Source organism: Dromiciops gliroides, chromosome 4 (genome assembly GCF_019393635.1).
Source record: "Dromiciops gliroides isolate mDroGli1 chromosome 4, mDroGli1.pri, whole genome shotgun sequence".
Lineage (NCBI taxonomy): Eukaryota > Metazoa > Chordata > Mammalia > Microbiotheria > Microbiotheriidae > Dromiciops > Dromiciops gliroides.
In genome coordinates this window covers 272,768,681-272,784,152 of record NC_057864.1, presented here as the reverse complement: position 1 = coordinate 272,784,152, position 15,472 = coordinate 272,768,681, and the positions used below count along the sequence as shown (strand labels likewise).

Sequence of the window (15,472 nt, the reverse complement as noted above, 5' to 3'; positions counted from 1 at the left end):
CACTGCCATGATTCATCTTTGGCATTCAAGTGTGTCACTGACCCATTTTATTCGTAATATGCTAGCATTATTAATAAAATGATTGGTTACACAGAAATTATGTATCAAACCTTTTAAACATCACACCTTCAAGGCTCTGTTCAAGTACCTTCTACTCCATGAATTCTTGTCTAATCTCCTCACAATTAAAACTATTTTGTCCCTCTGCAAATGTTCCTAGGAAACTTTGCTAGAACATTCCTTTGTCTCATCTATACTTGTATTATACTCTGTCTCTCTGTATTACACTTACCTGTGTACATTATGTATCTACACTAACATTTTCCCCTCTCCCCTTACAATGTAAACTCCTTCAAAGCAGAGATTGTGTCCTTTTTTTAATCACTATATTCCCAGGTCTAGCATAGTGTCTGGTATATAATGGGTGCATAATAAATTTCTTTCTTTCTTTCTTTCTTTCTTTCTTTCTTTCTTTCTTTCTTTCCTCCTTCCTTCCTTCCTTCCTTCCTTCCTTCCTTCCTTCCTTCCTAACTTCCTTCCTTCCTTCCTTCCTTCCTTCCTTCCTTCCTTCCTTCCTTCCTTCCTTCCTTCCTTTCTTTCATGGGGCAATGAGGGTTAAATGACTTGCCCAGGGTCACACAGCTAGTAAGTGTCAAGTGTCTGAGGCCAGACAGAGGTGCTTTATCCACTATATCACCTAGCTGCTCCCATAATAAATTTCTAATTGAATTGCCACATATAACCCTGGGCTAGGAAATGAAAAGGACAGACATAGTTCCCAGCACAGCATCCATCACAAAGACATTTAATATTTGAAATCTATTCAACTAGATAGTTATCAAATATATACTTTATAAGACCCTGGAGGAGGGGGGAGAAGGGCCTATGTGTAAGACTATGCCAAGCTTAAGTGCATTAACAGACCTAACATAAGCAAAAACACAACATGAGATAATATTGATAAGTGTCATAAAAAAATAGTACAAGCTTCATCCAATTTAGGTGGAATATTGGCTGAGTTTGAGTACTGGAAAATAAGCTTAGGATGACACTCCATCTCTGAATGCTAAAACAGACTATAACCCAACCCCTGAGTTATGGGAAATTCCAAATTGGCAATGCTCCAAATTAACAAGGCTTGGGGGTGTGTACATACACACAATGCACTATTTCTGAATGCACACATATATACACATCTGTGATCATTACATACAAACCTAAGGCAGAATAGTATAGTAAAAAGAACAGAGCACTTGACGTCAGGAAACAGTAGTTCAAATCACTGCCTAATACTTACAAACTGGGTGACTCTGGGTAGGTCACTTAACTTCTCTGTTTCTGTTTCCCCACCAATAAAAAAATTTTAAAAATAAAATAAAATAAAAATAAACATGTACCACCTATTTGACAAGTATGTTGTAAGGAATTGTCTTGGAAATCTTCGGGTAATAGAGGCAAGGTTTGCTTCAACAGGTAAACAAACAAGAATTTTAACTAAGATATCCCAAATGAGGGGAATTTTATGTTCTTGAGGAAACACCCAACATTATATAGCCCAATGATGCAGCAGGACAAAATGTCTTCCTGAGCAACAGCAAGACGATGCCTACTTCTGACAATATTACCTTCTTCTTTTATCAAAACTACTCACTTTCAAGTAGGGCTTTAGGATTTACAAAGCACTTCCCTAACAAGGGAGGTAGATGGAACAAATATCCATATATTAACTTACAGATGAGGGTCAGTAGGACTGGAATTCAAAACCAGCTCGCTCGCTTGTGCTCGCTCACGCTCGCTCGCTCTCTCTCTCTCTCTCCTTTCTTCTCTCTTTCCCCATTCCTCCCCCCTCTCTTTTTCTGTCACTATTTCTCTGTGATTCATTGTCTCTGTGTCTCTGTCTCTCTCCCTCCCTCCTTTCCTCCCTCTTCCCTTTTCCTTCCCTCCGCCCCTCTCTTTTTCCTGTCGCTCTCTCTCTCTCTCTGACTAAAACATGTTGCCTCCCTCTACACAGTCCCCCTCTCAAGTTCTGATACACCCACTATCCACATAGTTCATGCTGGCCTCCTCCTCCTGCTGGTGAATCAGCCTTTCCTGAAGGTACATTCTACTTCAGGGCTCCTCTTTCTGATGCTCCTACATGAATCATTACTACAGCTTCCTCAACTGTCAAATGAAAGCATTAGCCTGGATGGTCTATGTCATCCTTTCCAGGTCTAGATACATGATCTAGAAAAATTATTTTCATTGATGCTCTTCTGGTCCCCATACACAATTGGAATACCCTATCATGCTGCATATCGGCAGTGACTTTTCGTCCTGGGTAGCAAATCCTGGCAGACACTGGACTGGTCTTAAGTCATCTTCATCTGTTCACTCAAACTTGGTCTCAGAACTGCTGAGCATTTAGTAAACCAGCTTTAAATAGTAGATCCACCACCCCAAAGAGACTTTCAAGGCATTCTAAAGATAACTTATCTAAATAAAGATCAAAGGGCTTAGGGAACAAAAACTCCTTCAAGAAAAGGACTATTCATTTCCCCCCCCCCCTCTCTCTCTGAAATATATTAGGACTGGAAGGGAACACAGATATCTTCTGGTATGGGGATTCTTAACCCAGTATCAATGAATTTTTTTTGTTAATGTTGTTGTTGTTTTTAATATTTTAATATCCATTTCAACATAGTCGGTTTCCTTTGTAATTGTATGTGTTTTATTTTATACATTTCAAAACATTCTCCTGAGAGGGGGCCAATGGCCTTCACCTGACTGCCAAAGGGGTCCATGACACACAAAAACTAAGAACCCCTGATCTAGACCAATCCCCACATTTTTTCAGATGTGAAAACTGATCCCTAGAAATGTTTATTTAGTGACTTGCCTAGAGTTATACAGCTAGTAAACAGCAGAGCAGAGGTTCAAATCTGGGTTCTCTGACCCCCAAAGCCAACACTTCTTCCATCACTGCCTGAATGAAAAAGTAAAACAATCTACCAAAGGGCAATTGATATCCCATCTGCTTTATTTTTTATATCCATTTAGAAAAAAGTTTATTAGCTCAATACAATCTAGCACCATGCTAATGAGGCCATGGTCATGGGTTCAATCTCTCTCTACCAACCCCAGACAGCTTGTCCATTCCATGACCATCATCAGAAACTATAAGCCCAGCCATCTGTTTTGAAAATGGTGACCTGAGAAGAATACATAGAAGGAACAACAAAATATCACTGGTACTAGAAAAACATCTCAAAATGCACATCCTAACACTGAAGGTCAGTGTTGTCTATACCCCTTACACCAACCTTGTCTCTCAGCAGAATGCACAGTGATGTTTAAAACATCTAGAGAATGGAAGGGAAATTTTTATGTTAAGTGACTTATCCAGGAAAATGTCTTAAATATTACTTGATGATCAGCTCCAGCTAATATTTTCTGACTACATAAAAACTAAAATGTGGGTTAATTATGACAGGGTGGAAAGAACAAATTTAGAGGCACATTCAAATCCCAAATCTGCTCCTTATGATTTGAGCATTTTGGGCAAGTCACATCTACAAGCTTCAGTGTCTTCATTTATAAAATAAGGAAGTGGGGGATGGACTAAAGTATTTCTGAGGTCCCTTCCAATTATAAATCCATAATCCTCTAATCCAATGAAAAGAAGGAGGTTTGAAGAGGAAAAATTAATAGCTAAATCCCATTTTAATACAATGCTGGGCTTCTGAATGGTTTTCATCAAATGTGTTGGCTGTTTTTTATGTCAATTACATGGTAGAAGATGCTTTAATGAGTCTTTAAGGAACTGTGGCTTCCTGCATATAATAATAATAATAATAACAATAACAGCAACATCATTTGCCACTTATATAGAGCTGAAAGGCTTCTGAAGTACTTAATACACATTTTTCATTCTTCCTCATCATCTCGATGAGGTAGGTACTGGAGGTACCTTTATTCTCATTTTAAAACTAAGGGACAAAGTGGGTAAATGCCTTTGCCATTTTCACAGTCTAGTATCAGAACCTAGTATTCAAACCCAAATCTCTCCTAACTCTGAAGTCCAGGATTTTAGTTGGGACTTAAAGGAAACCACGGAAGGCAGAAAATGAAGAGGAGGGAGATCATTCTAGGCATGGGGAACAGCCTGAAGAAAAATGATAAGAGTGGGAGGATAGAGTACAGTGTTCAACAAACAGCTACAAGGCTAGGCTAGTGTCAAATGATTGCAGAGTACCTGGGGGCATGAGAGGGGTTAAAGTGTACGAAGACTGGAAAGGTGAGAGGGGGAGACAATTCCCCTTTGGGCTTTAAATGCCAGGAGGACTTTATACATGATCCTGGCAGGGACAGGGAGCCACTGGAGTTTATTGAATAGGGAGGTAACATGCTCACACCTGTGCTTGAGAAAGATCATTTTGACAGCTGAGTGGAGGAGGGCTGGAGTAGGAAGAGACTTGCAATGAATGGGTGGACCAACCAGAAGGCTATTGTAAGAGTCCAGGTTTGAGGTCATGGGAGCCTGTGTCAGGGTGGAAGGAGAAAAGGGGGCACAATCAAGATGATACGAAGGTGAAATCGCCAGTCTCTGGCAACAGATTGGATGGGGGTTGAGGAGGTGAGAGAGAGTGAGCAAAGATGATACCTAGATTGTCATCCTGAGTGACTGGAAGGATGGCAGTGCCCCTAAATAGTAGCTGTTGTTTAGTCATGTCCCACTATTGGTAACCGCTTTGGGGGTTTTCTTGGATTGGTTTGCCATTTCCTTTTCTAGACCATATTACATTTGAGGATATTGAGGCAAAAAGGGTTAAGTGACCTGTCCAGGGGCACAAAGCTATTAAGTGTCTGAGGCCTTATTGGAATCAAAGTCTTCTTGACTCTGGGCCTGGCACTCTATCCACTGTGCCACCTTGCTGCCTTCAATAGTAGTATGGAAAGTTAAAACAAGTACCTGAAATAAAAGTTCATGCTACCAGAGGCAGGAAGAAAATACTGACATGGGTTTTTATTCTAGGTGCTTTCTTTAGAAGAGCATTCTGGGGCAGCTAGGTGGCGCAGTGGATAGAGCACTGGCCCTGGAGTCAGGAGTACCTGAGTTCAAATCCAGCCTCAGACACTTAACACTTACTAGCTGTGTGACCCTGGGCAAGTCACTTAACCCCAATGACCTCACTTAAAAAATGAAGAAGAAGGAGGAGGAGGAGGAGGAGGAGGAGGAGGAGGAGGAGGAGGAGGAGGAGGAGGAGGAGGAGGAGGAGGAGGAGGAGGAGGAGGAGGAGGAGGAGAAGGAGAAGGAGAAGGAGAAGGAGGAGGAGGAGGAGGAGAAAGAGAAGAAGAAGAAGAAGAAGAAGAAGAAGAAGAAGAAGAAGAAGAAGAAGAAGAAGAAGAAGAAGAAGAAGAAGAAGAAGAAGAAGAAGAAGAAGAAGAAGAAGAAGAAGAAGAAGAAGAGCATTCTGCATCCCTCAGAATTATTTACTATTGTAATATATCAGTCTTCCTGTGCAAAGCAGTCTTGGGGGGATGAGAAACTCTACATGTTGTGCTGCCAGATGCCTAGCTCAACTCTGCTTAAGAATAATGAGGATTGTCAAACAAAGGTCTATATCAATGCATGTTCCAAGTTGGCATGTGCCACCACAGCTGTTCCTAAGTAGATGGAAAAACTGCATAATTGTGGTCAGGGGAAAAAAAAAAACACCTCAATACCTCTACAGTAGTGTGTTCAACAGCTATGAAATTTCCCAGGAGTCAAATTTGATCTTGCAGACATCAGCAATATTCCCATCCAAGCAGCACCTATACCATAACAGTGGGTGGGGGATGAGGGATGCCCAGATAGGGATCATGATGAGAACAATCAGTAGGAGGGAGGTATAACAGCAATACTTTTGTGGATGGTAAGTTTGGGGAAGGGAAAGGATCTCTTTGCAAAGTGGGTTTGAAGCTTGAATTTAAACTTAACAACTGTCTACAGATTTTAAACAGATAAATGCACTACAATTACCAATGCCTCTTCCACCTCACTAATTCTATGCCCCAATAGCTAAATAAATGAACACAAGTACATTGAATGCCGCATTCACCTTCAAGAAGCAAATTCCCATAGAAACCTAAACAAAAAGTAACAAAGAGGAAGAACGTTATTTTTCTTCCCTATCTGATTTCTTGTAGACACTAATCTAAATCTGCATGGCTTAGTATATAAAATGCAGCCTGGCACTATTACATTTCTCTCTGAATCCACCCTTCCAAACCAGATGGGCAGGGTAAGGGTCTTCAGACCTTAGACCAGGGTACGGGCCCATGAATAGATTTCAGAGGGTCCATGACTTTGGATGGGGGAAAACACTTTTCTCAATATAATCCATTTCCTTTATAATCTTGTATTTTGTTTTATGCATTTGAAAACATTCTTCTGAGAAGGGGTCCAGAGGTTTCACCAGACTGTCAAAGGGGTCCATGACACAATCAAAAAGAACGCCTTCCTTAGAATGAGCCAATTACAATCAGAACCAAAAGAAATATTGATGTTTTTCAAATACTGCTACCACTTCAAATGAATGTTCAGCTTGAACTGTTATTTCTAAATAGAAATTCTAACAGTGAACATTTAAACATTTAGTCCCTATGATGTGTCCTCAAAAAAAAAAAAGCTCTAAGGATAATGGACAAGAAGAACCTAACCTAGGAACCTAGTTTCAATTTCTTCTAGGAAGCATCCCTTGACCATCCCAGGATTACTGATTATGTCTTAAGAGATGTCAGAGCATCTTTACCATTTTCTGGCCACTTGTATCCTGCTTAGAATGTATAAAAGTCTTGTCTCCCCATCTAGACTTTATGTGCCTCAAGGGCAGAGATGATCTCTTCTACAAGACAGGGACTAGACCTATAATATCATTAGTGCAGTGAATTGGATATGTGTGGCAGGACTATGCAAAGTCACCAACCTCACTCTTTCCTCCAGAGCCATCTGGGTCCAGTGGCAAGATATAAATCAGAATGATTGGAAATGGCCCCGGATATTTGAGGCAGTCGGGGTTAAGTGACTTGCCCAGGGTCACACAGTAAGTGTCAAGTGTCTGAGGCTGGATTTGAAGTGGGGTAGTCTGGACTCTAGAACCAGTATGCTATCCACTGTGCCACTTAGCTGTCCTCTATGTTCCAGGCACTGGGGATAGAAAGATCAAATTGAAATAATACTTGTTTTCAAGAAGCTTACAATCTACCAGAGACTTAGTTCATTGCCTACCCTTTTTCCTAAGCCTTTCTAGATTGTAGGGCCTTAGGGAGCTCATTCAGCAATGAGGTGGACTTTATAAAAATACAGGGTAACCTCTATGGTAATAAAGCACTAGAGCTGGTCATCAGTGGAAGGACTCTTTGGGAAGGAGGCCAAATCAAAAAAATATAAGAAGCTCTAGAAAATGGATCAATTGCACTCCTAAAAATGATTTTTTGGAATTTCAAAGAGAGACACAGCTGTGGGACAAGATGATCTCAAGAGACTGAACTGCCAGCAGCTAATGAAAAATTTCAAAAAAGGCTACTGAAAATATAGGTCTAGTGACTATTGTACTTTCCTGAACAGCCTGGCCTGTACAGCATTATGGAATGAAGGAACAGGACTCTAAAGGAACAGAACATAAAGGTGGCTTTAAGGTGAATATGCAAAGGGTGAAGATTTGGAGTAGGTATAGAAAAAGTGAAGATGCAGCCCAGAATACTAGGGACTGAGATCAAATTCTCTCAGCTTCAGTTTCCTCATCCAACAAATGAGGATAATAATAGTACCTCCTTAACAGGGTTGTTGTGAAGAAATAAAATTTATACTATATATGTATACATCAATTAGATATCTAGTAGAGCAGTAGGGCTGACATCTGAATCTGGGTCTTCTGACTCCCTGGTCTTGCACATATTAAGCTCTTAATGAGTATTTTTCCAAATTGTTGAAGTTGAATGTATATGTATATCTATATCCATCTCTCTGTATTTTTATATAGTTTTAAAATACATTTATATATTATGTATATATTTTATAGAGAGAATAAAATGTGATTTATATTTTTGTATACATAACATATATATTATGAAATATATAATTTTTATATTTTATATGGAGATACCTATGTGTATGTACATGTATATTTCATTTCCTCACAACCATGAGATATAGAGATATTAATATAGATATAACTATAGACACAACTTTGAAAACCTCAAAGTGCTTTATAAATGAAAGCTATTACTAGCTAATGTTAGCTATTATTATTGCTACTACTTAACTTCTCAGTGCCCCCAGGTAGCTCTCTAAGATTTTAATGCTATTGTGCATGGAAAGAAGTTTACTCAATATAATTCCCTGTATTAATAAAATCACGGGTCCAAACCAAGGGAAAAAGGGAGTAGGGAGAGGAGAAAGAAGTATCCCATTATAACCAAGTTGCCCTCTTTACCACAGAGAAAGGAAAGGAATTTGGTGCTGCTAAAATTCAGGGGCTAATGACTCTCTCTGGAAATTTAGACTTCTGATTAAGAATTCTTCTTCACAATGACAAGCAGGACGATTTCAGAAAGGCCTGGAAAGACTTGTGTGAACTGATGTATAGTGAAGTGAGCAGAATCAGAACATAGTGCACAGTGACAGCAATATTATTCAATGAAGAACTGTAAATGACTTAACTATTCTTAGTAATACAATGATCCAAAACAATCCCAAAGGACTAATGATAAAGCATACTATCCACCTCCAAAGAAAAAACTGATTATTGATTGAACACAGACTGAAGCATGCTATCTTTCACTTTCTTTCATTTTTTTCTTTTATTCAAGTTTTCTTGGACAAAATTACTAATATGGTCAAGTTTTACAAAATTGCACATGTATAACCCATACCTGATTTTTACCACATTGCGGGGAGGGAGAGTGGGAAGAGAGGAAAGGGATAGAATTTGGAACTCAAAACTTTAAATAAAAATGTTTATTATACTAAAAAAATTTTTTAAAGAATTCTTCACTATCAAAGCTATCACAGCAACAGAAAGAAAACTCACCTTCAACAATTTGGACAAATGCTCATCAAGTGCCTAATTTGTGCAAGCCTGGGGAATCTGAAGACATAGATTTAAATGTCAGCTCTACTGCCTACTAACTAGGTAACAGTTTGGCAACTCAACTTCTCTGAACCTGAGTTTCCTTATCTGGAGATTATCCCTACATAATAAGTAATAATAGTGCTTATAGTACCTACCTTGAAGGTTTACTATATGGATCCAATGAGATAACAGTCAATTTCATTTCTAAACTAACTAAACAAGAATAGCAAATATTTTTAATCATTCCTTTAGAGTAGAAATTGTTAATTTTGGGTCTGTGAACTTGGCTTTGTTTTTTAATATATATTTTGATAAGCACATTCTGACATAATTGATTTACTCTGTAATTCTATGTATTTTGTTTTATTCATTTGAAAACATGATCTTGAGGAGGAGGTTACACTAGGCTGTCATGACACAAAAAATGATAAGACACCCCCACCCCCACCCCACTGGAGTGTAAACTCCTTGAGGTTTGTTGTTCAGTTGTTTCAGGCATGTCTGACTCTTCATGACCCCATCTGGGGTTTTCCTGGCAAAGATACAGGGATGGTTTCTCATCTCCTTCTCCCTCATTTTACAAATGAGGAAACTGAGGCAAACAGCATTGTGACTTGTCCAGGGTAACACAGCTAGTAAGTGTCTCAGGCCAGATAATGACTTCCTTACTTCAGACCTGGCACTCTAGCCACTGAACCACCTAGCTTCCTTAAGCTCTTTGAAGACAGACTATTTTTGCCCTTTCTTTGTATCCCTGGCACTTAGCATAGTGGCTGACACATGGAAAGCACTTACCAAATACTTGTTGACTTGACTTGCTTCTGAGAACCTCTGCTCTAGAACTTCCTTAATTTCTTATGTTAAAAATGCAGCAGCTCTGGAATTCCTAACAATCTTGGGCAAAATGACTTGTGATTCCACAGTATGGCTATATTTGGTTATATTATCTACCTTCATCTCAATTTGCTTACAATCATCTAAATTAGATGTGAAAACTCTTGTCCCTGAAAACATCTGTTCTAGTGGCCTAAATGATTCAAGAGCTAAAAATGTTTCTTTCCCTCTTGGACAGCAAAAATTGACACAATTTATATTCTGAAAAGGGAGCCTGCATCGTTGAAATGCCAAAGGTGTCTGGAAAGCAAAACAAAAAAGCCACAAAACCACAAATTGCAATTGTTGGACTGGGATTCAGCTGATAAACCAGGATTTTAAAATATGTTTCAGTATCCCAGCTTTGCCCTGTACTACCTTAGATCTGCTATTTCTAAAAGACAACATTGGTACTGATATGATTATAAGATAATTAAAAATTTTTGTTGTTGTTGTTAATACTTGCCAAAGTTTTTTTCATTTAAACAGTAGTCTTAGAGACTGTATACTTAAACTAATGACGCTGACAAATTTGAGGGTCCTCCCAAACCCCAACTCAAAATCATTTTGTATTTTTGTACCAACTAGCCTGTTTCCCTTATTTCTTCCCAACAGAAGGTAAGCCTGAGGGCAAGAACTACAGTTTACCTCTCTGTTATCAGTGCCAGTGCCTGGCACATCTTAGCTACTTAATAAGATGTTTACTGGATTTTGAATGAATGAATGAATGAATGAATGAATGAATGAATGAATGAATGGTTTGGGTAAAATATATTTTTGGAACGTCACTTTTGGAAATACCTTTGCTGCCCATTTCTAATGCATACACATAGACTCACATCAAAACAGAAGAGTGCAGGTTTGTAATACTCAGATATTCACCTTACTTTTCTTCAAACATGACTCTAAATACCTTCCCCCTTCTCTCTTCTAACACTGCAACCACTATAATGCAGGTTCTCATCACATCATATCATACCTAGACTACATCAATAGCCTGTTTGTTGGTTGGTCTTCCTTTCTCCCCAACTCCATTTCAACTTCCATTTAGTTGTCAAGTTGATTTTCCTAAAGTACAGGTATAACCATGTCATTCTCTCTAATCAATAAGCTTCAATGGCTCCCTATTGCCTCCAAATATAAAATTCTGTTAGGCTTTTAAAGCCCTTCATATTTTATTGTTCAGTCATTTCAGGCATGTCTGACTTTTCATGACCCCCTGGGGGTTTTCTTGGCAAAAACATTGGGGTAGTTTTCCATTTCCTTCCCCAGATCATTTTAAGCACACTATGTGTCAGGCACTGTGCTAAGCTCTGGGAACACAAAAAGAGACAAAAGACAATCCTTGCCTTCAAAGAGCTTCCAATCTAATGAGAGAGACAACATGCAAACCAATATATACAAAGCAAGCTATGTACAGGGCAAAAAAGAAATAATTAACAGAGGGAAGGCATTGGAATTAAGAGGGATTGAGGTTTTAATTTCTAATTCAGTAAATATAATAAACATAAGCACATAAACAAATTTCTTTGGAAGGTCCTCAATAATTTTTAAGAGTATAAAGTGGTCCAAAGACCAAAAAGTTTGAGAACTGCTATACCAGACTTTGTCTTAACCAAACAGTATACTCCCCCCAACCCCTCATATAGTGTTTTTCATACAGTACTCTGCACATAGCAGATATTTAATAAATGTCCAATGAATTGGTTTAAATAAACAAGAACATAAACAAAAAGTACCTATGAAACAAGCATCATAGATAAGGAGTCAAAGTTTCAGGGCAAGTACTAAAGAGGTTTGTTGACCTTACCCCTGCATTATGCCTCACATTTTGTCATTAGCAATAAGTCATTAGTGGTTATGAATTAGGAGAGTATGGGCATATTACAACTTTACAAAGATGACCAAGGGAAGGATACAGTATTCAATGCCTTTTAAATTAAATGCTTTTTCAAATGAAATCAAAACTATAGATGATCTTAAATGCAATGGTTTAATGCCTATGGGCACCAGTATGGAACACCACATCTTCAATGATAACTTATGTATAAGTAGCATAATAAGTATGAGAGAAATAAATAGGGAATAGGGCCTGGGCTATGATTTCACTGACATTAGGAATCCCCTCTACCCACAGTAGGGTCAGCATCTTCTCTGCATGTCAAGAGTTGCCCAGAAACCTGAGAGGTTAAATGATTTGCCCAGGGTCACATAGGCAGTCAGTGTCAGAGGAAAGACTTGAACCTAGGTCCTGGTTCCAAGGCCAGAACTCCCTATCCATTTTGTGACAGTGCCTCTTATGAAAGTCAAACAAACTAATGGAATAATGCCTAATGTTGGGTTGTAGTAAGAGGAGCATAATGTAGCGAACAAGGGAAGTAATAGTGCTACTGTAGTAGTCAGTACAAAAATATCTGGAATATTGTGTTCCTTTCAAGAAGTCATGTGTTGAAAGGAAAAATCAACAAACCAGAAGGTTTTGGGAGCAGGACAAACAGGATGGTAGACTCTTCCCAAACTTGCCCCAACCTACCTTTCCAAACTGGCCTTACTGCTCTTCCTGCATGACTCTCCATCTCCCACGTTTGGGCTTTTGCACTGACTGTTTGCCCTGCCGGGCATGTCCTTTCTCCTCATTTTACCTCTTGGAATCCCTACTTTCTTTCAAGGATTGTCTCAAGTAGCACTTTCTATATAAAGTCTTTCCTGATCCTTGCAATCCTTATAGATCAAGGCATTTATTAAACACATACTAATCAGTCAGCAAGTGTTTATTTTTTTTTTTTTTTTAGTGAGGCAATTGGGGTTAAGTGACTTGTCCAGGGTCACACAGCTAGTACGTGTCAAATGTCTGAGGCCGGATTTGAACTCAGGTCCTTCTGAATCCAGGGCCGGTGCTTTATCCACTGCGCCACCTAGCTGCCCCAGCAAGTGTTTATTAAAGTGCTAGGCATTGGTCACTGGGAATACAAAGATCCGCAAAAACCAGTCCCTTCCCTCAAGGAGCTCACATTCTAATGACAGAAATATTTTGTGAGAAAGTAATTATTAATAATGGGTTTTTTAGGGAGACCCTTTCTCTATACCCCTACTTTGGAAGGTTCAGTTCAGGAACTTTAGCTAATCTTTTTGGGACCAGCATATTAAGCAGCACCTCTCTGGATTCTGACTTTGTCCCTCAGGGGGTCTCCCATTAGACCCTGTGGTAAAAATTATTTGTGGTAAAGATTAATATTCCCATTTTTAGCTAACTCATTTGGGAGGGGCCACACCTGGCCCACCCTGAGGTTATGAAGGCAGCTTTTGAAGGACCTCCCCTTTTGGGGGAGGGGAGATCGAAAGCTCCCAGAAAGGAGGCAGGCTACTTCCAGTACTCTAGCTCGCTCTAGCTCGCTCTAGCTCTTTCTGCTTGGGCCCTTGGGGTGGTGGTACTCAGCATGTGTTCTTGCTCTGTCTGAGGCAACTGCTGTCTCTGGTCAGCAACTGTAAGCTTTCAGGTTCAGTGAGTTACTTACAGAAAACCCTAAATTCCTTTGAACTAGCTAAATTGGAAAGGGTCTGGATTAATCTTAGAGTTAAGAATATCTATCTGTATTTCTATTTTCCTCTTTCCTTATCTTTGATTTTTATTAGTTTCAACTTTGTTGTTTAATTAATTCCCAAGTAATAAAATCTGATCCTTTTGTGAACTAAAGCTTAGAGGCTCCTTTCTTATTGGCCTGGGAAAAATATCTAAAAAGGGCTGTTCAGAGGGGAGGGTTAAACCTTAAAGGTCCCTCATATTTCCAGGACCCCAATATATAAGGTGAGTCACCCAAATAATGCCTAGTATATCAAATTTTGGCCCTCACAACGCTGATGTCATCACAGTAGAGTTCATTTTAATATGGACCACCTTCAAGTCCTGGCAACCAATCAAACTGAATGATGCTAGCCAATTAGCTTTGATCAGTGTGTAAGGAGCCACCTCTATAGAAAAGAGGAAAAAACTCTGGACCACAAGGCAAGCACGATTCTTGACTTGCACTCTAGGCTCAGCACGCTGTGCCATTGGTGAACATTCTCCTCTCAGGCCAATATAGGTAATGTAGAGACAAAAATGTGGCTGGAGGGGGGGGGGGTGTTCTGCTTTTATTAAATGTCATGTGGTCAATTCTTTACTAATATTTAATATGCTTTAATAATAAATACTTACTGCCCAAACAGATACAATAGCCATTAATATATAATTAAGTAATATTTTAGAAAACCCAGCCTGGCCCCCCCAATAATTTAGTTAAAAATGGTGACCCAATAATTTTGATAACACAATTTACATATACAGGTATAAACATGATACATACAAACTAGACACAAGGTAACCTTAGAAAAGAAGACAATAATAGATAGTTGTTCTTTTTCAGTCATGTCTGACTCTTGGTGACCCCATTTGGGGTTTTCTTTTTTTTTTTTTAATTGCCCACCACTTTTTATTTTACTTTCGCAAAAACCCCTGTTATGGGAGCCATCCCATCCCCTAGATGTTCCTTACTCTCTGTTTTTCACAGTGGACAGTCTGTGGTTCTATTGCCTCTACCACCTCTTGTGAGTGTGAGTGTGTGTGAGTATAACAGACTTATCTCAAACCTGAGGGTGCTATTCTCTATTTCTATGTACAATATATGGATATCTAGACCCTCTTTGGTCTTTGAATTTGTGGTTTCCGGAGAAGGCCAGATTCTGCACATCTCCAACTCCTGGAGATGGGGTTGGGGGCACCGAGAGGCTTGAGTTCCTGAGGGACTGGGGCAGTTGCTTGAGACTCAGAGCTCCATTGCCACCCCACTATGGAGGTTGTGGTTTCGGTATACCTGGGAGCCCCTCAGTCTCAACAACTGAAGGGTTTCTGGGATTTGATTTCCTGGATACTGCCAGAGAAGTAGCTCTGAGTGGGAATTCAGGGCCAGCAGGAGGCTGGGGCAGAGGACCCCAAGATCCCCAGTTGAGTGAAGAGAATCTTCCAAAGGCCTGATCACAGGTGGGGCTGGGGTGCTCATGGAGAAAGCTACTGATGGACCATAGTAGGGGTGATCATTATCCAGGCTGAGGTGGGAAAAATGGGAGACCATGTTCTCCTCAGACTTGAAGTGCTTCTGAAGAGAGTCTTAATGCTCCTCCAGACTTCCCCGGGGTCTTTCTGGGCCCCAGTTGGATGGCCCAGCTCCATGGGTGGCTGAAGGATCATGGAGTTCCGGGGACCTGCGGGTAAGAGAGATTCGGATCCCGCTGCCCTGAAACGGGGGCTTAAGGAGCCACCAGAATCCGTGTCTGCACCTCGGTGGGGTGGGGACAGAGCAGGGTTTTCTTGACCAAGATACTGGACTCCTTTGCCATTTCCTTCTCCAGATCATTTTACAGATAAAGAAACTGAGGCAAATAAGGTTAAATGACTTGCTATGGATCATACAGCTAGTCAGTGTCTGAGGCCACATTTGAACTCAGGTCTTTCTTACTCTAAGCCT

At 39.8% G+C, this 15,472-nt stretch overlaps 2 protein-coding genes across 2 annotated transcripts in view; both read right to left on the bottom strand.

Moving 5' to 3' along the window:
• Positions 1–15,472, bottom strand: part of LRRC1 (leucine rich repeat containing 1) — a 190,897-nt gene that overhangs the window by 81,659 nt on the left and 93,766 nt on the right. The gene's annotated exons all lie outside the window — the stretch shown is intronic.
• On the bottom strand, positions 14,774–15,195 carry LOC122755519 (host cell factor C1 regulator 1-like). Its single transcript, XM_044004084.1, is given in 2 exon segments — positions 14,774–15,132; positions 15,135–15,195. Coding segments are annotated over 2 exon segments (420 nt in total).